Here is a 26,986-nt window from a genome sequence, read left to right on the forward strand (position 1 = left end):
CATTGATTTTCCATTTATATAACACACAAACATATAATTAAAAAAAATTATATTATTAATTTCGTGAACACATTTTCTAAATTATAATTTAAACGCTTAATATTTGCGTGTGTAATTTTTGAAGGAAATAATACGTAGAGAGAGAGAGAGAGAGAGAGAGATTTTCAATATACGCTGTTCTAGCAACTTGATTGCACGGTTGCATTTTCTTTTTGTTTGCGTTGAGGATACGTTTCTACCTTCGTAAAGTTCAGATTCTCGACCTTTGCGAGAACGAGGAGCAATTTTGCAAGAAATCGTTTCTCGAGATCTGGCGATAATACTTTCCTCCTCCCTAAGACTTCGCAAGACGTTCCAATGTTTTTAAGGATTTGGCTGGAAGACGTTCGGCGTGATCCTGGGAGTTCGCGTATCTTGTCGACAGGAGGGACTTTTGTCTTCGGTAAACGAGACTTGTCGATAAAATACGTTTCCGATGCAGCTCTCTCCGGGCACTGGCAGCAGTTTAATTGCGTTTAATTGCAACTCGGGTGCAACAAATAATCCGCGATCAGATTCGTCTCCCCTCTCGCTCCTCCGCTCCTCCGCTCCTCCGTTGTCATCCTCATTACGCGACGGAACTAAAAGCTTGCTTCGCGCTTGTACGAAAGCTTTGAAAGCTTTGGTGATGCGTCCATACGAAAAATCGAGCGTGCGCTCTATTAAAATGGAATTAAACGTTAACAGGAAAACGTCATTAAATCTTCACCGAGTAACGACGATGCGTGGTAGCGCGAAATTCGTTGCTAATGCAAATACGCGTTCTCAGCGGAGCATAATCAGCTTTAAGCGATTTAAAATTCCCGAATAAATTGGATAAACACGGATGATTTTTGTCCAATGGAGCGCGCTAATTTTTGAGAATTGTATCTTGTCCCAGTCTTCTCGTTTGGCCCACTTTCCGAGAAATGCATTTTTGAAGAGAGTCGTCCCCCCTTATGATATATATTGGGTTGAGCGGAAAGTTCGTGTCGTTTTTTCGGTCTCTATCTCTTAGTAAAAAAACGGAACGAACTTTCTGTTCAACCCAATAGTTCGTTCTATAGGTTTTCGAATAACCGTCAATAGCGGAAGAAACACTTTTCGGTAAATTTGAAATTGGTTATTAACTGGTTTATTTCAAAACCTATGAAGCGAACCGCAATCATTTTGATCTCATTTGAAAGATAATTTCATACCGAACAAAAAGTTTGCTATAAACATGAGTCGAAAAATGCTTCTTTAAAAAGTTAGCGCCCAAAATTCTCTGAAATCACAGTTATTTTTTACATTTTTACAAATATCAGGAAAAGTATGCGTCTTTTGACAAAAAGTATCGAAGCAAAAGTTGTAGAGAATTAAATTATCTTTCAAACGAGATCAAAGTCATTGTACGTCGCGAAACTTTATCGTTCACAGTTTACGGAGCTTTACGAATTTTGTTTTTGTTTTGTTTACCACATCAAAGCATCACCGACTGCATACGCAGCTCGCTAAATTTGCGTTTAAGCTCGCGCGCCGAGTTCTAGAATGTGTTATTCGAAATATTATAATTCCGTCGCAGCTCGCTCTCGAATCGGTTGTTTATCGGAATACAGTTATCGTTTTCTTTTGACGCTGTCGTGCCTTTAAAAAAAAAAGGGAACAAGAATCCCTTCGAAATGCGATGAAATTCTTCCATTGATCTGTGCCAACAATATCTTAGGCTTAATATCCAACTTTGCGCGAATTTAGAAATATAATAAAGTATCAGAGCGAAATGTCTCACATTTGCTTCTGTAAGATCTCTGCTAAAGCACGTTTGATAGCGCGATATCACGAAGGCAACGAAAATCGCGCGTCTGTCCTGAGGTTGCTCGGGTGCCTGTGCACCTAGTTTCCTCTCGCTAACTTGTCAATAACAGTTTGGCAACCCTCCGGGTCTTTTCCACCTTCGCGCCACGACCGCCAAGTACCACGGGAATTCAATTATTTCGCCGTTCGTACCACCAGGCCAAGCGAAGATAATGCGAGACGAATGAGCCCGGGAAAGGACTCGGCCATCTTGGACGATGTCCGGATCCGGGCTCGGGAATTCCCGGACTTCTCGCACGTCTCGGATGAAAGGATTAAGCGCGATCCGATGGGCATCGTGCTCGCTACGTGCCAGCGATCTTCGCAAAGCGGCTACTTACTCCCGAATCGCCACCTGAGCGAGCTCTAAACCTTACGATGCCGACGTAACGGATATCTCAGATTTTTATCGCAAACCGTATTTTTCAAGAATCTTAGATCTTTCTATGAACGCGCGAACACGTCATCATTTTCGCTATTGCAACCTATAATGCATTTTCAATTTTTTTCTCTCTTTGATTGCAGCTCTTAAGACTTTGAATCATTTGAACGAGGAAGGCGAGGCGCTTGCCCTTCAAGATGACCTCACAACGCACCCCACCCTGGCCTTGATGCGGCGCATCCTTGCAGATGCACAGGTATCGAATTTTTCACAAAATTCAAATTTAAACCATATATTCGATTTATTCTGCTTTTTTAATTGCGGAATAATTCTAATTCGAAAATTCAAGTCAAGCGTAATACGGTTACGTTGAACCGTCCGATGATGGAGCACGATATCTTTGAAACACGCTATTACAAATCGTCTCGCGTCTCGAATTCCATGGAAACGGCGAACTTGATTCAAGTAGCCTCTACGCCAAGAGGTTAATTATCGCGCAGATAAGGAGCTATCCGCCCACATGCATACATTGATATCGAAATCTATTGTCTATATCGGGAACTGCTGGCACATTATACATCGTCTAAATCGTATTCTCTGTTTAATAGACAAGAGAGTTGCATGTATTCTGCAAGTTTTTCGTTAGAAATATCTCTCTTAAAACAGAAACTCTACAGTAGCGCAATCGCTAATTAATTTAGTTAAAAATGACACAATAAATATTAATATATAGATTTCTTTCTAAAAGATAAACTTTTCTATAATTGTCGAGAGGTAACGTGCGCGTTTATTCGGAAAGTAAACCGCTCGAAAACGTTTCTCCAATATCGGGAGTAGAAGCAGCCCCTTTGCGCGCGTCGATTTTCAAGAAAATTCAAGGAACCGAGTATTTGAAAGGGGTTAATTGTCAGACGGACGAAGGATCGCTCTATTGATAGCGCGGATTCCTTTGTCCATCGCGAACCATTGTTACCTATGCAGCGTTACTGCTGCTCAATATTTATTATGAGAGAGAAATATTAGACGGCAACTCGGAGAGAAAGAGAGTCGCGCGTGGGCGTGAGAAGGGGCAAAAAGGCTGATGGTAATTGCGACGGACTTGGTCCGTCCGGGCAAATAAATGTGACAAAATAAGAGTTGCGGTAGAAAGTAATCCTTCGCGTGATGGCGTTTAATTCCTTTGCCGCAGTTGCTTCGTATTATCCGCGTTACATTTGAGACTGCTTCGTTGTTGTTAATAACAACACGGTTTCTATATTCTCAAGATCAATACAGCTACACGGTGTATTTATGTGAACTTTTTTCTGAAAAGTTTTCTATATTTGAATAAAAATTCTACGTTCGAGCGTCGCGAATACGATAGCCAATGATAAAATGATATAATACGATTAAATTAATAAAGAAAATTTCTCTCGACAACTTGCGTTTATTTAATAATTTCGTAATTATACAATTAGCCGACATTGATAACAAGATTCCTGGCGTGTTACTAATTAAACCAACACCATCCCCGGAGGCGATTCATGCTTCTCCGGATGATCGTAATGAAAGGTCAAATTAATTAAGTTGTCTACATCGTTACGTATATTCCGTACTCGAGTAGGTTTAAAGGCGGATTCAAGATCTGCGTAACGATTTCGCTAGCGAGGTGAGTGTGGAAAAATTATCGTTTCGTTACCGCCTTCTCCATCTGGGGGAAGCACTCGTGATGGAAACATGTAAATGACGTAAATGATGTATGTGCATCGAATCATACATAAAAGGTACTTTGCGCGAATTAAAGATTCTGAAAAAAAAATTTGCAAAAATTTTCGTCATATGTATTAAGCACGTTCAAATGAAACGTGGAGTATAAGAGATCGTTGTTTTTGTTTTAAAAGTCTCTAAACTTCTAATATTTCAATTGAACATAGCATATATATTTCCTCAAATAGAATTATCTCATATCGAAAGAGGCGCTGTATTTTATTTGCATTCTAATATCGGTTTTTAGCATACGAGATTTAATATCGAGCAATTGTTTGCGATGTTCGGGGAACTATAAATCTGATTGATTTATAATTCAATTGAGGCGCGCACGATAGCGAGTTTTTTTATTTCACCTTAATTCAATTTATGAATGTATACGCCGAACAAACGACATGGCCGTGAATATAATATAATATAAACACAATATAAATCTCGCTGTCTCAATAATTGCAGTATCTATTTTTAATCGCGCGATATCATTGAATATAAAAATCCGTCCGCTCTCTATATGAGACGATATCGCCCGATATTGATTGTACGCGGCGAATAAAAGGCGAACAAGAACGCGACGTGTCATTCGCGTTTCGCGCGTAACGCGCGTCGAGAGCATTCTCTCTGTTAAAAGAGCCGTCAAACTTGTTAACGCTTGATTTATAATGATTTTCGCATCACGGATAGATTAATATTGGCGCCCGACTAACTAATTTCGCGGCGTATTACCGACGATGCGATGACAAATTGCAAAGAGTTTTATGCGGCATAATGCAAGGGATGCAATTACCCCTCGCACAACTACAGGATCAGATGTAAAACATACACATTGTACACATCGGTGCTCTAATTATTATCTCGTTATCGTTAAATTCTTACGTCTCTCATATTTTACGGTAATAATCTGTAATAATTGGAATAATTAAATCGCGCGATATAAAAAGATTTTAATACACAAAAGATATTTTTTTATAAAAAGAAAAAGAGAGAGTTTGCTAATGATCGTATTACTACGTAAAATTTTACGCAAAAATCCGAATCGGCATAAACAGATTTGAATAATGACATATTTTCAACGAGGGGGTTGGGGAGGAGGGGAGGAGGGGGGGGGGTGAGGGGAAATATCTCGCGAGCGAAAGGGACGCAATTCGGATTATAGCTAAATCACACACGACACGAATAAATGCGCATAAACACATTATCCGACAAATAGCATTCGGACGTGGTGGACGCGGCTATTTCGGGATTAATGCAATCGAACTGATGGCTCGCAGTTTGTTGACGGTGTTGTACACGAGCACTCGAACGTCACGGTGAATTAAAATTGGGCCGTGCGTGCTCGCACGTTTGCAATTAAACAATGCAAAAATCGCGGGAGTAATTTGCATTCGATTGGCAATGCAATATAACATGAGAACACTGTTATATCGCGGATTAGCGGAGATAGCTTTCTTTTTCAATTTGCCCGAATATCGCGTATCAATTAAATCGATTATAAATTGTAGATTACGTTGATCTTATATATGTGTATATATATATATATATATGTATATTCTTTTTTTTGAGGATATAATTATTTAAATATAAAATTGGAAAACGATATTTTAAATGCATGCAAAGTGTGAAACTGAAAAAAATTTATTTACTCTCTTAAATGAAATTAATATATTATCATTGATAAGCAATAGATTTAGTTACAGGTATATCATTGCAAACAATGAAAAAGAATGCGTTTTATATTTGTAATATTATATATAAGATAAATTCATAGCAATATATTTTATTAAAGAAATAATATATGAGTTTAATCCTAAAAGTCTTGTTCATCTTTTATAGATCTATCAAATTTAAGAAAGAAAGTAAAGTAGAATATAATATGCGTATAATTATGAATTTGAACTCTATTTATACAAAATATTCCTATAATCCGTAAAACATAAAACGTGGAAGCAAAACGTGAGTATTTTTCCTGAAAATCAATGAAATGCTCACTGATTCAGTTTAAAAGAATATTAGCTGTCACGTGATCATTGAGCGATCGAATGTCAATGATCGCGTCTACCCGTTACATACATTGAAAAATTGGTCACCTTTTGTGACCTCGACGGGGGTACAAACAGCTCTTTTGCGTGCGTCACAAGCGCCTTTGAGTCAGACCTCGGGACATGTCGCGTTTTCAATCGCGTCTTCGGTACCCAAAAGATGATCAATCGGCCGCCGAGCAATATCCGGCGGAAGGAGAATTTTCAGTCGACGTTTCAAGGCGAAATCGCCCCATTATGCGACTCGCGTTTGAATTTCGATCTCCTGCTCGTATCCACGCGAGAAAACGGAGACTAACAGAAGGAGAGAGAGAGAGAGACGGACGAAACGCGGAAGGCGAAACCGAGGAAGTGAGGGGCTGTTCCTGCAGTCCCAGGACACATAGAAAAGGAGAAACGTGACGAGGCATATGAATCGGGTATATGTAATGTCGCCTAAGCGTGCACCGCGGAACGGATACGCGCTGACGGAGCCGGTAACAAAGTTTCCCAGCTGCTGTATACGATCGATACGCGCCGCGATATCTCAGGGTTGAAACTCCGGCCTCGTTCGTTGCGACGAGAAAAGCGTCGCCGGAAACTTTGTCGAGGCCGATGCCCGTGTGAAAGTTTACGAGAACGATACGGCTTTTCTCGACCGACGCGCCTCGGGCTTTCTTCAGGAGTGTGCGTTTTGCAAAATTTGCAACTTTAAATGTACATCTCACTCACGTTCTATTTTTGATTGAGTAGCACGAACTCGGGTGTGTCACGCGTCGAAATATCGACGGTCGTCTCGGGAGTCTCACGAGACTCGTCAAAGTTGCGTGCGGTACCTCCTGGCAGCGTGGTCGATCCTATCGATCGGAGAAACCCTCGACCGAGCGAGAGAAATTGAAGAAAAAAAAAATACGAGTGCAAATGAGGGAGAGAGAAGAGGGGGAGTACGCGCTCGACGATGTCGGGAGCAATAAGGACATTCCCGAGGGACGACCTTGCACGCGTATGTGGCGTGGCCGTTCTCACGGGCAGAAAAAAATTAATGTGCTCGTATAATGAGAGCGTATCTACGCAAATTACAAGAAACAGGAAGCAATATGATTATTCGACGAGCGGAATCTTTGACGCTTAAATTTTACATATACGATACGCGACAACGCTGTCGTAGAGACGCGCCTCTTGTTGATTTGATTGAGTCACTTAACCCTCGCGATCTATCATTTTCTATTCCTGAACACTCTCCCTAATAGATCCGATGTTATTTCGCCAAAGTAGCTTCATGCATCGCATATGATTATATATATACGTGATATAAAATTTTATCTACAATTATTTTAAAATAAGAGAGAAAGAGAAAGAGGAGTCTTTATATGCGCTGAATATTTAATTTTCGAAAATCTCGATTAAATACATATGTAAGAAATATATATATATATATATGTGTGTGTGTGTGTGTGTGTGTGTGTGTGTGTGTGTGTGTGTAAAATATATTAAATTTCTTACCAACATATTAAATACTAAAAAAGCGCTATAGTGTTAAAAAAAAATGGTAATTGATAATAGGAACATTTTAAATATTCAAGTATTTCAGAAATGCATACAATGTCATCGCGCATCTCTTTTCCGTGAATATCATTATCTTTAGTTTCATGCTGAAAGCTAAAATGCATGCATTAAAAGCCGTCGCACATAATCACAGATATCGCGCACATAGATAACAGCCGCAACGAGAGTACAGTAGACGAGAGGCAGCGGGCGAAGAAAGCCGAGAGGATTCATCAAGAGGAGAGAAGGTAGACGCCATTTAGCGGCTGAATAAACATCGCCGCGAAATGACGAAGAGGGATGAAATGACAAGATGATAAGAGAGCCACTGATTTCACATGTGTATGTGTGTGTGTTTTTTTTCCACCAGTTTTATCTCGAGCGCAGGACAGTAGTACTTTTCCATTTTTTTTTTTTAAACAAAACGTTTTCTCTTTGTCTGTGTAAAATGTAAAAATAAAAAAAAGAATGTCCAGTAAAAATATATAATTTTTCTCGTATCGTGGATTTAAAAATTATCGAATAAAATATTTTTCACTTTGCTATATTATTTTTCGTAACAGTTATATAATATGCTTCAAATACAAAATATTTCTCAAATAATTTAGATATTATTTGAAATTGCGGCTCTTTTCTCGAGATATTTATTTTCGTATTTTTTTCATGTCAAATCATTAAATAGGAAAGAGAAAAATAATGATAATCAACGATGAAATATCTTATTAAATTACGTGATTAATTAGGCTCGATGTGTCCGTAGAAGAAATCACCAAGCGACAATGATGATTATTATGAAAAAGGAATTTGTTATCTTGAAAAAGTAGCGAACAGTCGGTCCTCGCGCTTGCCAAATGGACGTTGGGTCAAGTGAAACGCGTTTTTTTTTTTATGACTCGAACTGTAGTTTTTACGAGAGAGTGTCGTTTGATCCGACAATCTTTATGTCTGGGAATAAGATTTTTGCTCGCACGATTTAACAGACGATAAATGTATATCACACATAATAAAAAAATTAAAAACTAAGAATAGATGAATTTGTTCGATTATATAACAGCGAGAATATTTTCAAAATTGGGTGGGTGTATTTGTTTTCATATTTTAAATTATTTTTTTATTTATGTTCAAATTTACTTACTTCAATTTACTTAAAGATGGAAGCTTCTCGCGCCTTATTAGCACAGTTAGTTGCACGGTACATATTAGACAACTTGTTTGTTTGATCAAGAACATGTTTCGTACTCTCGACGGTCGAAATTCGACGTACTACATGCCTCTCTTGTCATAACTTGAACGAACTTAAAGTGTTTATTTAGACGAAGATTGAGTTCGTGTTGTATGCGAAAGCAAATCTGGAGCAAGACTGAATGATTCGGCGACGTGATACTGCACCCGTAACAAGATCTCTCTCTAGAAATCATATACCAAACTTTAACAAAATCAAGCGTAGAAATATATTAGTCTATAAAATGCATTTTCTTTTACATGTTGAATTTTACGTTTACTATTTTTGTTTATTTTGACTGTTAATTTAAAATAATTTTATTTGTCTTTCTTTATTATATACATAATTCAACTTATTTACGTAGCACTCTTCGTTATATTTGTCGTTTATATTCCCTTCCGCCTAATAAAGTTATTACACATAGTATAGAGCTACACGTATGCAGAGCGCATTTTTCGGTTACTCGCAATTTGCAAAGTACCCTCGGCACATTTTTACGAGAAAAATATTTACGAGGCGTTTAGGTTTGTACAAAATGTCCGCGCGAAAGCTGGACGATGTAAAAATTTCGTTTACATGACAGCCACGAAACGCGTGAGGGCTGAAAAGCTGAAAAAGTACATTCGACGTAAAATCAGCATTATATGTATTCACATATATGAAGGAACGCAGGAATCAAATTATAACATTTAATGTTAATTTATATTATATCATATATGTATTACAATTCATTTAATATTCTTTTAAGAATAAAATTGTCGCGCGAATTATACGCAACAAATTTTTATGCTTAAACGTTACTTTTATATTTCAACAACATTTTTATTATTTGGCTATAATTGAAATTTTGTTTTAATTGATAAACGACGACAAATTTAATATATACATGATTAATTACGTACAATAATACATACAGAAATTTAGGATCTTATGTTCAAACTTTTATGTTCGATCAATATTTTTCGATTATTCACGGCTCTTTAAATTAGTCTTTTGAATATTATTCATTTAAGTTTCGTGAGCTCTATTTGCGTTACGTGTTACCACATATACGGCGCGAATGAAAAACGGCGGAGCAGAAGATATCATGGTCGATCACACTTGTGAAAGTCACAATAATTCTTTACACGAGCGTGAATAGCGACGTATCCACAACACGTATCCGTGCGTACCGCGTGCTGTTTTCGTGAGCATAGATATCGTATGTTTTACGTGCCCTAACAGTAACCGTAATGGATTAACCCTTTTTAACTCGCTCCGGCTATTGCGTTTCCACTCCAATTCTCTTTAGCCGGCGGGGGAGATGAAAGAAAATGTCGTCCGTCAGCTACCTTTAAGCCGTTAGTTTTTCTGTTTTTTTTTTTGTTTCTGAAAAAAATAGCAGCGGGATACGGTTACGGAGTTTACGCGAAGTTGCGTAAGCCGATTTGACAGCGACACGCTGCTATTTCCTGTCCATCGACGCTCCCTTCCACAGCTGTTGCACAATACATGATGGACAATTCCGGATCGAACCAAATAATGTAAACCAATAAGTCAAACGATTCGATAGCGGTTTTACGATAATGTGTCAAATGTGTCGGAAACAATTTTGCGTAGCTTTTGTCATCGAGATTCAGTATCGATTTCTCCGACAACATTTCGCACCGACTGCGATTAATTTTGCACTAGAGAAAGCGCAATCGAAATATTTTTATATTATGCAGAAAAATATATGACAAATACATATATGATACATTGGCGAGAAAAATATTTAAATGCTTTAAAAACATATTCAACTGTACAAAAACAAATATTAATGGTTCCTTTTTCTTTCTTTAATAAATTCACAAAATTCACATAGAGAACAGAAAGAGAAAAAAAATTAGTGCGTTACATAATTATTTATAAAAAATTAACATATTTCTCTAAAATAATAAATTTAATTTAAGGCCAATTGTGGATATATGTAAATATTGAAAATTTGATATGCCATAACGGAAATAGAGGCAATTTGCAGGGATTCAAGTGGCGTCGGCAATAATTAAAAATGCATTTCATCGATTTCGTTTCGTCGAAGAAGAGGAGCGAAACCAGGTCACGAAAAATCCATCTGGCTCGCTCGCAACCTCCTTTTTCTCTTTCATTTCCTCTCCAATTCTGCCAACCATGAGATACGAAATTTTGTTATGCGAAACTGCAGATAATATTTGACTCGATCGTGCATATGCAGCCGATTAACTTTTTAATTGTGTCCCTTTAATTTGTCTGTAATATCACGTGATGCGATATTATGAAATTATTTCTAAGAGAGAGACAGAGGGGAAGAGAGAGAATTCTATCTGTCATTAATTGATTGCGAAATAATATTTATAAAATATAAATATGCGATATTTTCATATACATAGGTATCTCGTATATATTTAAAATTGTACATTTTAATTTGCCCGCTTGTTTATCATCTCTTCAAACACGCTAAATGCTGTTGATATAATCTTTATCAATGAAATTGTTTCAACAAGCGTTTTTAACAAACGAAAAATTATGGGAAAGGATAACAAGATTTTTTTTCAATAATAAAACAATTAGTTATCAATTAGTTATGTCAAAAAAGAGAATATATAATTACATACATATATTAATAATGTATTGAAATATATTCGCATATCAAACGAAATTTATTGTTGCATATCATTGATCATCAAAGTAATAGGTTTATTATTCCCTAGATTTATTTTTGTTCTTATCATTGTATCGTATCGCGATTTACATCAAATTTGAATAAAAAAAAAAAAAAAACTTCCAGATTCACAAATTCCGAAATTCTCTTTTCTATTGCATGTGATTCTCGGGATAGTTTATCTTGTCTCTGCAAATGCAGAATACGGGCGATATCGAATAGTTCGCCGTTAAATCGATAATGCCAAAGCCAGGAACCACCGGGCAAACGAAATATTTGATCTATTTTAGTCGGTATCGAGCAGTGAATTCTAGGATGAAAAATTGTGCGTATACGTGTTGATCTCACGGAAAAAACTTGTATACATTTTCATCATTTTCTCTGTTACTTGTTTTCGGAGGAAAATATATTTTTTTGACACAAATCCGTCGATTCGTTTACACAAAAGAATTGAACTCGTCTAATGTGTGTGAGAAATATCATACGGAATAAAGTATCGAAATGATCGCTCTTTTGGATGCGAGCTACGAATAAATGACATTAATTTCATTGAAAACTTTAATCTTAAAGAGCCGAAACGTCCGTATATTTATTATATATCGATTTATATCTTATTGAAAATAAAACACCTTTGCGCACTATTTACCGCGCTTGGCTCTATTGCCCTTTTTTTTTATTAAATATGATTTTAATCTTAACAATTCTTTCAGTTAGAAAGGGACATTAACAATCTCTTGAGAAAGTGACAAATCGAGGATTACATTACCAGTTTGCCCGTGCGTATTAGATATTTTTATCACTTTGCCACTTTATTCTCGAAATTCGAAATTTGTCGCGACCTCGACATCATCATTTTTCTCGCGTATAGTTTAGCGGTTTACATTTTCTTTGATATTTTTCTTTTTCCCTCCTCGTTTATGAAATTCCGCTTCCGCGAGCTCCGCAGGCGAGTAGGAAATTACCTTTCCTCTTTTTATTGGGCTTCAAACTTTACTGCCGCCAATGGAACGGTTAAGCCGGTCGGTTTGTGCGCGCGGGCACTCTCGGGTATTTGCATTTGAAACGCGCCTTGCGGCATGGACCTCGTCCACGACAAAGCGGCGAATTGGCTACTTAGCCGCGTCCGCGCGATTCTCAAAAAGCCAAGGGCTTCCGGTACACGCAGAAACACTTCCTCCGCGCTCTCTTTCCTTCTTCCTCGACGTGCCCTCCCTGGCAGCTCGGGCTCTCGAATCAGTTTGCAAATGAGTGTCATTATACATGCGACGTGATGGAAACCATCTATCGTCGGATTCGAAGACTACGAGAAATTTGCGCTAATAATACGCGTGTAATATTTTATCACAATTATCGACAGATATCTCATTATGCATGATTTTAATACGCAAAAATCAACTAGGTTCATAAAAACCATAATTTACACAGATAATAAGAGAGATTTTATTAATTTTTTTTATCAATATTAATATGGCACTACTATATATTTTTTTTTTGCTTTAATTAATTTTAATATATTTTATATCGTTTTGAAAAATTTTTAGGTAAAAAATTTATCTTTATTTGTAATAGATTTTAATGAAATACACACAAGTTTATTTCGTAAAGGAATCGTATTATTCATTATTAAAACTTTTTACATCGAAATGATTTATAAATTATAAAGCTTACTAGACAAATTATTTTATGTTATGCTTCAGAGTTGGACGGATTATTAGCACGTAAACGTAAGTACCTAGGGCAAATATTTTTACTGAAAAATACACAAACGCACCGGCATGAAAAGCTTATGAATTGCCAGTGTATTATTTTTATATTTTTTATTGCTGTATCTTATATAAAAATGAGAGAATAAAAACGCGGGAATTATTTTTTCTCGTCGCAGTTGGACATTTTGCGACGAATGAAATGGTTTTTTCTGCGAGGCGAATCCGTCAAACAATTCTATCCAAATCGAGAAGGCGGAAATATGAAACAGACATTGAGGTGTATGTGTATATGTATATACATATGTGATTCTCTCATAAACATTTTTCAAAAAAATAAAATCTTTATATATATATAATGTATGACTTATAGAACATTTTGAAAAAAATATGAAAAATTCATTGTTTCAAAGAGTTAGTTAATTATAAAATAATAAACATAGCTCACATTTATACACATATTTTCTTAAGCAAACTTGCACACAATATTTTATTATACTTTTTATACGGGTTATATTAATAATTATTATATATATATGTATTATAAGATAGGAATGTCACTATTTTTGTTAACATCGTGTTAGCATTGGGATTATTTATTATTAGTTGATGCCACAGTGGATCCGAGTGCAGTGAACATGTGAGCCTCTTTGGAGCGTGACAGATGCATATAAGCTTAGCATGCTACGCAAAATTATGCATCCACGCTTATAATTATCCCAAACGGCGGAAGATGCTGCGACAGTTTCTCTCTTACTCTTTCTCTGTATCTCATACGCTGTCATTTATACGAAGATACACTGATATATCACTGATAATGAAATTTATAAGTGGACGGCTTAATGGTCCTCAAAATTTACATTAATTATTCTGGATCATCATCTTGGAACGGAGAAATTGCAAAATTTTAGATTGTAACGATCCGCATGTTTCGAAAATTATTTTATTTAATGTGACATTTGTACGAGGAGGAATGAGTGCATCGTAACAGTTTTGTAATCCAAGTTTCCTAAACAGTTAACGAGACGAGGCGGTAATCGTTTTTGAAAATTACGAGAGAAGCTTCTCGCTGAGAGAGTGTCCTCGGATGTGAACTCGCGATTAAATAAGACCTAAACTTCAGACATAAACAGTTACGTAAGTCGTGTAAGCACCGTGTTTAATGTAAGCTTACAATGCGCTCGCGCGCGTCGTTATATCTAAAATTAGTCGCGTTAACTCGGGGCAACAATAACTGATGAGACGTGCCAGGAAACCGCAGCGCACTTTGTTGCACACGTTTATTATACTCGCTGTGATTACCCGTAACTTATTGTGTTTACGCAACACCGTAATAACGGTACATGCCTCTTCTGAAAGTAGGACAGATTGCTATACTCGAGCATGCCGTGGAATATATTTACTATTAATAACACGAGCAAATCCGTCTATATTCTAAACGAAATAAAACCGATTCTAATATGCATTACAATTCCATTGATTAATTAAATGCCGTGATACTTGGCGCGAATAAGAGAGAATGAGAGGAATAATTTAAGATTATTAGACAGAGATTAGAGTTAGAAACAGATCTCCGACCATGATATTTGTGTTATCTATTTTAAGCCGACTGTATAATCGTGAACTATGCCGGTCTTCGATTTCCATTTTTGGTGAGGAAAGTACTTCGATGCTCGTACAGAAGCGAAAACAGGTTTACCTTGGGTGCTGCGGGTCTGGCCCACATTAGAAACTTGAAAGGGCATGGCGGGGAATACCCGCGACACGAGTGTTATTTTAAATCACGTAGCACGTGCCGCGTGTCCTCTCACTCGAATGGCGTTTCGGTGTGCGTGATCGGTCTCTCTTCGGAAATATATTTTTCTTTTCTCTATCGCTCGAGGAAATAACACGCGCGAGAACATAATACGAGAATCGACAATGAGAATTTTCGTCCTTATCAAGTCATCGCGATTCGTCATCCGTTCGTGTTATCGCGGTTCGGATGCGCCGAATTAATGCACCGGTATTCGCGTCTCATTGACATCCACTTTTATTCTCGGCGTTGCATTGTAATTTCATGTAAAATCTCGGGATTCGCGGAATAATATACGACGCTAATAAATGTTTCGTGTCCCTCGCGGCCCTGCCGATTTAATATTCATCCCTGTTAACATTTATTCCGTTTGGCTCATCAATAATAAAATGTTATTACATGTGTATCGCGTGCGTTATGATTATTCCTGCGAAGCGGATATATGTTTGAGCACTCGCTATCTACGAACGCAGATATCCCGTGTAACGAGAAGGATGCTATACATATACGCGTTGTGGAATAGAGCCACTACACTTGAAAATGTGTAAAGTGATTTTCGTGCGAAAAGAATTCGATTAATATCGACAAAATCTAAATATTGAGAGACTCTTGAGTTTTAGCCGCCATTTTAATCAATAACTCTGTTTCTATTATATACAAAATCATTGATCGGTGTAATATTTTTTTTATTCGTTTGAAGAAAAATTCTAACGCATCTTTTTTCAAGAGACATCATAAAATTCCCCGAGCTTCTGTATTTATTGAAAGAAAAAAGAATGAAAATGTGTATAGAAATTTTTTAAAGAAGTCTTTCGATTTCTTTAAGATTTATTGAAGTAGATCTCGTTACCGTCTTTTCGGTATCGCATTCCTCGATTAAATTCCCGTGTACGCCGTGTAACGATATCTCGGGACACTTTGCGCGCATTGGAAATCGTTGTTGTCTTCGCGGATTATCGCCGCTCGAGGCAGAAATCGATATCAGCTCTACGTGACTCGAACCGCTGCAATTACAACGACACGATTCCGCGTCGCGACCCGGGAAATGCGCGGATGTAAAAGCCGAGAAAGAAAGAGAGAGGGAAGGAAAGCTGGGGACAGGATCGGATTATTTTATCTCCGTACGTCACGAGACAAATTATTCCGACGGGGTGCAACGAGGCGGCCGGAATTGCAATTTCATAAATTCGAGTGGCGGCTGCTGCTTCCGGTAATGCGCGGCTATTGCATCATTCTACAGTCTTCTTACGACATTCCATCTACCTTTTGTCCTATTCTCACCCTATCTCCGCCCCATTCCTTTTTCCTTCTCCCTTTCTCTCTCTCTATTTGTCTTTCTATCTCCCTTTATCCGTTTCCTTCATGCCCTACTTCGCTTCGTGGCCTATCCATCTTACTTTCCCATCCGAGAGAGGATAAACTTGATAATTACTATATCTCCGTCGTTCCTGCTCAAACGAATCGAGGAAATTCTCTGGGCGTCTCTGGTTATTTTATTTTCCCGTATCACTTTTATTCTTTCATAAGGATCTCCGTTGAATCCTAAAAAATCTCTCTCTCTCTCTTAGCAATCTTTACGCGTTTTTCCACGCGTTAATGCGAGAAAATGCTTCTCTTATTTCTTTTTCTCTTATTCGTGCATTTTTGAATGATGCAAAAATTATGAAAATTTCACGGAAAGTGTTTGTGTTTAGTGAAAAATTTCCGTCGAGATCAATAATGAGAATGGAATTAATAATCATGAATGCAGTACGGCACTCCTCGTTCATGGAAATTCCATCTCTCCGTTTCTCTCTCTTTCTCTCTCTCTCTCTCTCTCTCTCTCTCTCTCTCTCTCTCTCTCTTTCGTTCCGCGCCGAGAAATTTGCCGCCGGTGTCCATTTTAATTTCTCCGTCGTCTTTTTCCTTCCTCCGACATCTGCATATCTCTAGAGAGCGGGGGAAAAAAGGGTCACTCTCAACGATCTTTCTCGATCCTACTCTCTCCGCCTACTCTTTCCCGCCATTTACTCCACCACGATAAATTCATTCCGCGATGTCCTTTGCGACTGACAGCCTTCATCTTGCCATCTTGCACATACCATATTTCTCATATATATAAATATCAGCCATCCGGCGACTAGCGCTGCGAGAAGCCCGCTCGTTCTCCCGTAAATGACGGTTCACGTGAAAAGTGAAACATTAAAGTTCATGTTAAAAAAAAAAAAAATGAACTCGGAGTTTGTGAACGTATAAAGACAAGATGAAAAGTAAGTAACAAGAATAGATAATTAATAAATAAAAAACTTAATACGACTGTAAAATAGAGAGAGAGAGAGAGAGAGAGGGAGAGTAAAAATATGTAGATATATAAATGCGTCACTTACACTTTTCGGACAATATTTGAAAAACTCGTAAATATCCTGGCACACACATAGAATCGTAGGGTTATTCGCCTCGCCGCGGGGCTCGCTTCGTCGGAAATGAATAAGTTGCAACCGCGAAAAATCCGTAGGGAAATAAGCCGAATCGTATCGGCGAGACTACAAATTGTCATTCCACTCTCGCGCGAGTAAATTCGATTTATCGCGCGCATAAAAAGAAGGCATTTATCGATTTCGTCAATCTCTGATACTATTTCGTAGACGAGTATTTGCGCAAGTGATCAAGTAAAAATAGCGAGCAGTATTCGTTTCATATTTGACGAATTATTTGTCGATTTATTTTTGAAATAGAGAATAACAGAATTATACACCTCATTGTCAAAATAAATATTTTATATCGTTCGTAATTCTATTAAAAATTTTTCATAAAAAATGACGCGCGTCAAAATAATATCTTTATATACGTCTAGCAACTACTTCTCTTTTCGCAAATCTTAAAATATTTTATTTTGTTCTCTCGTAAATACACCAGTATGATTTATTATTATTTCTCTCCACTTATTCTTCTTATTTTAAATCCAGTTGTCTTTTTATGTTCGTGCATCGATGCGACGACCGTTAATTGAACATCTTTCGAGCAAAGCGTAACGTCAGCTCTTTCGACAGGGTAAAGGAGAGCGAAAAAGACCGTATCGAGTCGACGATCTGCTGGTAATAATGTCGATAGCATCAGCCGCTTCGTATTGCCTCTTAAACGAGAGACCCATATGCTGGACACCGCCCCGCAGGTACCCGGCTAACTTAGTTGGACGATATATGGCGTGTGCGCGCGTCATATGTGTAACACCGACCCTTAAGTACGTACAGGCAGCACCTATGTCGAACGAACGAGCCACGGTTGACAGCTGTCTGCATCAGACGGTACGAGAATCTATCGAGCCAATTCTCTCGCGTAAACGCTTTGATTAATCCTGTGCTACGTTTTGTCTGAATAAAATTGACGGAATAATATTTTATTATCCACAGAGAGGTCTCTTAATTTGTAATATTAATTATCTCGATGAACTCTTTAAGGAAAAAGCTTCTTCTGAAGTAAAGTTTAGCTTCGCGTCGCGAAGATACTCGCTCGTTTGTGGAATATGGAATCTTTCGCCGACTATGACGTTCCTTTATCTTCTTTGATCTCAGGTTTTGTTTTTAAAGTTCGTTCCTTTGTTGTAGCGCTCGAACTCGGAAAACTCGGGGCAAAAGATCGCGAACTTCGTATATCTTCGATGAGAAAGCGAAATACAAAACCCGAAGAGCGAAAAGTCGACAGATAGCCTTAATAATTTCCGGTAAACGAGAGACGTTGGAGATTTTAATTAACGAACGATCCAGACTTTGGATAATGCGATCCCTCTCCGGCTAAGAGAGAATGCGTAAAGGCCATGGTATGCAAAATACATTGCGAAGATATTTCAAAGTGATAACTGGCTGGCACATATCCGAAAGAGTAAAATATACTTGGGAGAAACTTTTACCCTTCACCGGAGAGAATAAATCTTGAAGCGATGCGCCTGTACACCTTGTGCAATTGGCTGGACGTTTCGATGGTATGTACATAGTTAAAGCCGGCACGATTGCTATTTCCAATTTCGAGATAGCGCAATTGGATATGCAATGGCGTTAATATATTAACGTCGTCGAAACAATGCGAAAATTGTAAATATATACATTGTTCCATTTTTATTTTTCCATCTCACACACAGACACAAAAAGATTTGCATTGAAATGAAAATGAAATATATCAATGTAAATTGTAAACTGATCTCTCGCGTTACTTTAATAAATTGTATACAATGGCAATTATACGTGTAATTAAAATTCTTATTATTTAGAGTATATTGAATTTTCGTTATCGATAGAGATATCCTCATTGCACTTGTTAGAGTTAAACGGAGAGATCATACTAACGGTGAATTGCTGGCCAAATTACCGGGATGAAATTTTTAAATTTGGTTGCGAAAGACATACGGTCCTCCATCTCGTATCCTGTATGCGTCGTGGCAAATTTACGTGGCATACGAAATGCGCGTGTATAAGTTGAGGACGAACAGCAGCAGCAGCGGCGGCCAAGGATTGACGGGGAGGAGGGAAGGGAGGGGTTATGTGCCCGATGAAAAATTGCGGATGCATCGAGCGATGCATATTTCATGTTCTACTTGACGATGAAATGAAAATCCCTCTCTTTCTTCGTCGACACGATGACACCTGGGGACTCCGGACAAGTGGCGGAGGAAGGAGAGAAAGAGGAGACGGAGTTTCGCGATCATAATTAGCAAGAGGGGACAAACTCACGGGATCTCTCTCTTTTTCGCGATTTCAGAGAAATTCTTAAATTACTTGGATTAAGTTTACGGTGATATTATCGAGCGGGTCGATATTTCGGCAGAATAAAGCGAATTAGCGAGAGGCAATAAAAATACGCGAACTTTATTCTTATCGCACTTTGGTACACTTTCGAAACTTTATTATATTAATTCGTTAGCGTAAAATTAAACATTATTGTCGGAGTGATAAATAGATGATGACAGAATTTCTCTCGTTTTTTTTTTGTTTTTTTTTTAACGGGAGATGAACATTTTTGAAACACGCAGATGTTACAATCGAAATTTGCAAGTTGCAATCTGGATCGAACTGGAATTCATTGAGCGATACAATGGACCGATATTTCGTAATGGCAGAGAAGGGATAATTCGCCGAGGATTACCGGACCGTTTGTATTCACGCTAAGCCGCTGGATTTTCCGATTGGGCGGCAAGCTGCTGCCGACAGTTCTGAAAATAAACTGATATTCTTTTTCTCATTTGCCGCTTGCCAACGGTCGCGGCAGGTGTTGCTGCTTGCTTTCCGTCAGCACGTTTCGCTTCCCTCTTAATCGTAGATTCTCACCGCGTGCGACAAAGACTCTCACCCGCCGTACGAAAATTACTCATTAAATTCAGCTGTCGATCTATACGTGAGTTTCTTTAATAAAACGGTCTCCTAACTCGTTGCATTAATGATGTATCTCGCACGCTGATGCATCCCAGATTATTAACAATTCGACTGAAATCATTCTATGAAATTGATCGAGAAATAAAATATTGTTATTTATTGTATCCTGTATCCTTCATTAAAGTCAGAAAGTTTCAAATGAAAAAACTTAATATTTTTAATAACTCAAACATAATTAAGAGATAAGAAAAATATATAAAATATGTATAATGCGAAAAATTGAAATATATAGGGAAGAAAAATTGAACTTATCATAAAACGTCATAGAACCCATTATATTAAGAACGAAATATCATTATCCGTTATACCTTCGTTAAATCTCGAAAGCCAGGCCACAGAAACTTCTTTAATAATTCGTAAATATTTATAGTAGTTGAGAGATAATAAAAAATATAATGTTGAAGAAAATTGAAATATAAGATGGAAAAACTGTACTGTAAGACACAGTTATCCTCCTCGATGCAAGGCGAAAATTGCGATCCGCCAAGACACTTTCCAACAGTTTCTCGCGGTTTAGATGACACGCTTTTAAATAAGTCGCTGTGAAACGACCCGCTATTAATGCCGGGGCAAGATCGCCCGGGACGGTGTCCCATGATCCTGATTTGATGCGGAAAGATCCGGCCTGCCCACATTACGGTGTTCTCTCCGTTATGGGTCGAGCGCGTCTCTCGCGCAGGGAGCTTCGTGTACGACAAATTGCGCGGCTAATGACCCGATCGTTCATTTAATTATTGTACGGGCACATTCGCGCGGCTATTGTACGCCGAAATTGTTTCTCGCGCGCGTCCGCAATCGACGATTCGCCCTCGAAGCATAATAGAAATTGGTAGAGAAACATGATATCGGACTTTCCACCCCCCCCCCTCCCCCCTCTCTCTCCCCCCTATAAACGACCGACTTTCCCCTATAATCCGCCGTTAGTATTTACATCGGCGTTTGTGACTCCGGTCGTGCGCGAATAATCCGGAATCCGTTGTAGTCAGACATCGTCCGGAATAGTGAGGCATAACTATAAACGGCCGAAAACTGTTCGCCAATTAACCTGGTCGTATAATATCGATTTTCTCTCTCCGTCGACGAATAATTTCGCGCGTTTCTGCAAATTTACTCCGACGAGCGTTAAATAATTTTATCGCAGGATCGATTATGTTAACGATAAATTAATCGAGCGAGTCTTATTTTAACAGAATTGCGGGATCAATTGAAATGTTGAATAAATAAAAAGAGTCTGACTACAAGAATTTTAATTGACAGTAATGTTAAAAGACGGATAGATGCTTTTACTCGGGCTTTTCGCATGAAAATTATGTAACTATGAGAGACAGAGAGGAGAGAGAAGGGGTCATGTATCGAGGTGCCCTCCAGCCGGTATTGATCCTTCCTACGGAAACACTATGTACGAACACTACCGGAGATCCGGTTTAACAGCGTTACGGCAGCGTATACATTTTACAAGAGAGCGACAAGTGTGTTTAAACATCCGGTACTAAAGGCGAAACTACTCTGCGGCTCGTTTCCATTCGACGGCAATTTATCGTCGCGATTCCGACGGTTCGTGACCGTGAAAAGGGCGCGAACACGATCGCTTGTCGATGCGTCCGCATCTCGTGAGAGGGAGGAGGCTCTCTAGAAACGCAACAAGTCCGCGAGATGCCTTCTTCCTCTCGTTATCCTTTCGTATCGTTGGAACTTGGCCAATCATGACCCTCTCGACGACCACTCACCCGTTTCGCTGTCTCTCCCTTTCTTGTCTTTTTTACTTTTGTTCGGTGCGTTTCTGCTTCTGAAACATCCTTGATAGCGCTCGATTACCTTGACGCTCGCGATAATTGATCTCGTGCTAAGTATATCGACTGCCCTGTATCCTGGAGCGATTTTTCGTAAATATTCTCATAAAATGTAACAGATACATGGTAATTTTGAATGTCATGTTTGAGAGAGGAAGAAGAAGACATTTATAATTCATCGTATATCATTTGTATTTCGTTCTCAATTTTTCTCCAGCAGAGAGAGGGATTTCTCTTTGAAATCTCACTCTCTACTTCCAATTTACTTTTTGAATCAATTGATGTTTTCTTTCGAAAGGAAGCTTTTTAGAAATTATTTCTCTACATTATTAAATTAATATTTACAAACCAGAAGTAATAATGACTTCGAATTGCACGATGCAATTAATGTAACAGTTAATACGTCATCGACGGAAGGTGTTAGCCATTAATAACGTAAATCTTCTCTACGTACAATCATGAATTATGAAATTGTCTTAAATAGATGAAAAAAAAACGTTAAAAGGAGTAGAAAAAAAAATCGAAAGAATCGGCACCGAAAAAATATTTTTTTTTTTACCTGAATATTTCCCTTGACTGAAATGTCGTAAAATGAAAAATTTCCGCGAGATTTTCTCAAAGGCATTTCTCCCCTATCTTTACTTTCCGGATTTCGTAGTCCGGAAAAATAGCGTCTTTCTTATCCCCGGAGTTACTTGTAATGCGACTGTGAAAGAAATACGATCCCACGTGTACCGAGCCGTTTCTCTGTCTCGCAATTTCAATGATTTGTTTGACGTCGCACGTGCAAACTTCTGAATAGGCGTAGGCGTTATCAGTCGATTTCACCGCGGTGTATAAAGAGCTTTCCATACGCCCGCTATATACACAATAACGCAATGAGCCAGCCGGCAAGCTGACTTATAATAATATGCAGCAAAGTCGGGGACAAAACTTTTATCTTGTTATAAACTTGCTCGTTTTACTTTGACGCTTATTAATGCCATCGATAGTCTCGCGAAAATGACAAACTGCGAGCCGGCAAACTCGAACTTTCGTGCTAATCTTATCCTTGGCCGGATTAAAAAAAGAAATCTCTATATTTTCAAGTATTTGTGACTATATTTTAAATACCTCTCTCAAATCCAGCCAAGAGATTTAATCTCTTTAGATCCTAAAGATATAATTAAAGTATTAGATGGCTTAATGGATTAAACCCTCGTTCTCGATCAGTTTTTAGCGTGTTTCTTACTATTTTACTGTCACTCACATTTCCCCGAACATTTTCCGTTTGCAGGCAAAATTCCGCGTGATGGTGGAGGAGAACGCAGCGACCGGCGCCCGGCTTGACGGCGAGCTGGAACGCGCCAGGGGCGAGTGCGCGACTCTTCGGAGTGAGTTGCGCGACGTCCGCGGCGCTCTGCCGATCGTACCGAATAACAACAACGCCGGCAACAACGGCGGTACCAACAGCAACAATAATCCCGGTACGGCGACCGGTGCCACCGGTGGAAATCCCGGCCAAGAAACCGACTCTCAGCAGCAACAGGAGGACGGCAAGCGAATAAGCGCTGGCAACAGCCCGATCGAGAAGAGGAGCTCGGCCAGCGATAAATCCGCCAGTCCCATCGATAAGAGGACCAGTCCGGTAGACAGGAAGGATAGAACTAGCCCCATCGATCGGCGAGCCAGTCCCATAGGTCTGTGACACTTTTCATTTTTTAAATGTTTATTTTTCATTTTTTAAATTTATTTTTAATTAGAAATTTTTTTTTTTTTTTTTTTTTTATTATAATTTTCTCAGATTTCTAATTAGAATTTATTTGCTTTACTTTGATCTTTGTTTTTACGTACATATTTCTCGCTTAAAGAATTGCAGTAAAATATTGTACTTAATACGTAAATTTACCGCGAAAAAGTAATCGGCTCGGAATAGGATTAGTAGCATAAGAAGCTGTAAATGAAAAGATATTTGCGAATGCTCTCGTCGAACATCTCCTGGGGGAGAGTTTTCCGGGGAGGAGGAGCGGAGAGAGATTGAATGTTGAAAGTTTATTTCGCGAAAGTATTTTCATAAAGACAACTCTCCCCGGAAATGCGCTTAAGGTGGGCGGAAAGTTATCGACTTGGCGCGGCGGGTTTCGGCGGATAAGACTTTTTTAAGAAGTTGGCGAGAATGAAATTTTAAGACGGCCTACGCGGCGCGCGAATGTTTTTCGCATTTCCACGTTTATCTTAACTTCCCTGCCTGAATTTATCCTGTATATCTCGCGCGGTTATGTACTGTTACTTTTTATGACCGGCCATGATTCATAGTTCTCCCCGCGGCTTGAAGTCGAGGGGGAGAGATTGCAAAACTAGCAATCTTTAAACTACTTATAGCGGCTCCTAGGAGCTCAGTCTTCACGACGAATGCTGGATATTATTCCGTGAAATATACAGGGTGTCCGACATGTAAGTAGCCAAACGAAAAGTGGAGATAGATCGGGTCAACCTGAAGCGAAAAGTCCTATACCATTTTGCTAAATTCGCAATAATTATTATGTTATTAATTAAAATGTCCGAGCCACTAAGCGCGTGGGAAGCGATAGGCCGGAATCGATAGAAATGTAAAATGGCTTACTTGTTTATGTCTCTTAGCGTCCGAAGTATCAGCTGAGCGAGTAAGGCGGAGTCACGCAGTAAGCGGCGAGCGACACCGCGCCGAAAAATAATTATCACGCATCGAGTGACGAGCGATGTCACCGCTCCGGAAAATAATTATCCTCTCCAATTGTTTTGTTTTTTCGATGGCAAGACAATGATGCCCTATCATTTCCACACCACCTTGCGGTAGACAGCTATGCATACGAGAAGGAGGACGACATTTCGAATTTTTACATTAAATAATATTGAGAGTGGATTAGGCCTACAGGGGAAACTACTATAAAAAAGCGCACCAAGCCATCCACCGCAAGGTGGAGTGGAAATGGTAGGGCATCACTGTCTTGGTATCGAAAAAACAATTCGAGACGATAATTATTTAATAAATATCCTCTCGAATTGTTTTTTCGAAGGCAAGACAGTGATGCCCTACCATTTCCACTCCACCTTGCGGTGGATGGCTTGGTGCGCTTTTTTATAGTAGTTTCCCCTATAGGTCTAATCCACTCTCAATATTTAATGTAAAAATTCGAAATATCATCCTCTCTCTCGTATGCATTGTTATCTACGGCAAGGTGGAGTGGAAATGATAGGGCATCACTGTCTTGGTATCGAAAAAACAATTCGAGACGATAATTATTTAATAAATATCCTCTCGAATTGTTTTTTCGAAGGCAAGACAGTGATGCCCTACCATTTCCACTCCACCTTGCGGTGGATGGCTTGGTGCGCTTTTTTATAGTAGTTTCCCCTATAGGTCTAATCCACTCTCAATATTTAATGTAAAAATTCGAAATATCATCCTCTCTCTCGTATGCATTGTTATCTACGGCAAGGTGGAGTGGAAATGATAGGGCATCACTGTCTTGGTATCGAAAAAACAATTCGAGACGATAATTATTTAATAAATATCCTCTCGAATTGTTTTTTCGAAGGCAAGACAGTGATGCCCTACCATTTCCACTCCACCTTGCGGTGGATGGCTTGGTGCGCTTTTTTATAGTAGTTTCCCCTATAGGTCTAATCCACTCTCAATATTTAATGTAAAAATTCGAAATATCATCCTCTCTCTCGTATGCATTGTTATCTACGGCAAGGTGGAGTGGAAATGATAGGGCATCACTGTCTTGGTATCGAAAAAACAATTCGAGACGATAATTATTTAATAAATATCCTCTCGAATTGTTTTTTCGAAGGCAAGACAGTGATGCCCTACCATTTCCACTCCACCTTGCGGTGGATGGCTTGGTGCGCTTTTTTATAGTAGTTTCCCCTATAGGTCTAATCCACTCTCAATATTTAATGTAAAAATTCGAAATATCATCCTCTCTCTCGTATGCATTGTTATCTACGGCAAGGTGGAGTGGAAATGATAGGGCATCACTGTCTTGGTATCGAAAAAACAATTCGAGACGATAATTATTTAATAAATATCCTCTCGAATTGTTTTTTCGAAGGCAAGACAGTGATGCCCTACCATTTCCACTCCACCTTGCGGTGGATGGCTTGGTGCGCTTTTTTATAGTAGTTTCCCCTATAGGTCTAATCCACTCTCAATATTTAATGTAAAAATTCGAAATATCATCCTCTCTCTCGTATGCATTGTTATCTACCGCAAGGTGGAGTGGAAATGATAGGGCATCACTGTCTTGCCATCGAAAAAACAATTCGAGACGATAATTATTTAATAATTATCCTCTCGAATTGTTTTTTCGAAGGCAAGACAGTGATGCCCTACCATTTCCACTCCACCTTGCGGTGGATGGCTTGGTGCGCTTTTTTATAGTAGTTTCCCCTATAGGTCTAATCGACTCTCAATATATATATATATATATATTTAATGTAAAAATTCGAAATATCATCCTCTCTCTCGTATGCATTGTTATCTACGGCAAGGTGGAGTGGAAATGATAGGGCATCACTGTCTTGGTATCGAAAAAACAATTCGAGACGATAATTATTTAATAATTATCCTCTCGAATTGTTTTTTCGAAGGCAAGACAGTGATGCCCTACCATTTCCACTCCACCTTGCGATGGATGGCTTGGTGCGCTTTTTTATAGTAGTTTCCCCTATAGGTCTAATCCACTCTCAATATATATATATATATATTTAATGTAAAAATTCGAAATATCATCCTCTCTCTCGTATGCATTGTTATCTATGGCAAGGTGGAGTGGAAATGATAGGGCATCACTGTCTTGGTATCGAAAAAACAATTCGAGACGAGTACTCTGCGTTGATACCACTGCTT

At 38.6% G+C, this 26,986-nt stretch overlaps 1 protein-coding gene across 10 annotated transcripts in view; it reads left to right on the top strand.

Moving 5' to 3' along the window:
* Liprin-gamma overlaps positions 1–26,986 on the top strand; it is a 128,243-nt gene that overhangs the window by 75,439 nt on the left and 25,818 nt on the right. For 9 of the 10 annotated variants that reach the window (XM_070313100.1, XM_070313093.1, XM_070313101.1 and 6 more), the window contains 2 exons: positions 2,377–2,489; positions 23,387–23,789. In XM_070313100.1, coding sequence (XP_070169201.1) covers positions 2,463–2,489; positions 23,387–23,789 — 430 coding nt within the window. In that variant the 5' untranslated portion in view covers positions 2,377–2,462. Of the gene's footprint in view, positions 1–2,376; positions 2,490–23,386; positions 23,790–26,986 lie in introns of those variants that run through there. The other variant, XR_011448368.1, reaches the window with a different exon arrangement.

The sequence above is a fragment of the Polyergus mexicanus genome, unplaced genomic scaffold (assembly GCF_030449975.1).
Source record: "Polyergus mexicanus isolate NDT 795.1 unplaced genomic scaffold, iyPolMexi1.0 SCAF_23, whole genome shotgun sequence".
NCBI classification, from domain to species: Eukaryota; Metazoa; Arthropoda; class Insecta; order Hymenoptera; family Formicidae; genus Polyergus; species Polyergus mexicanus.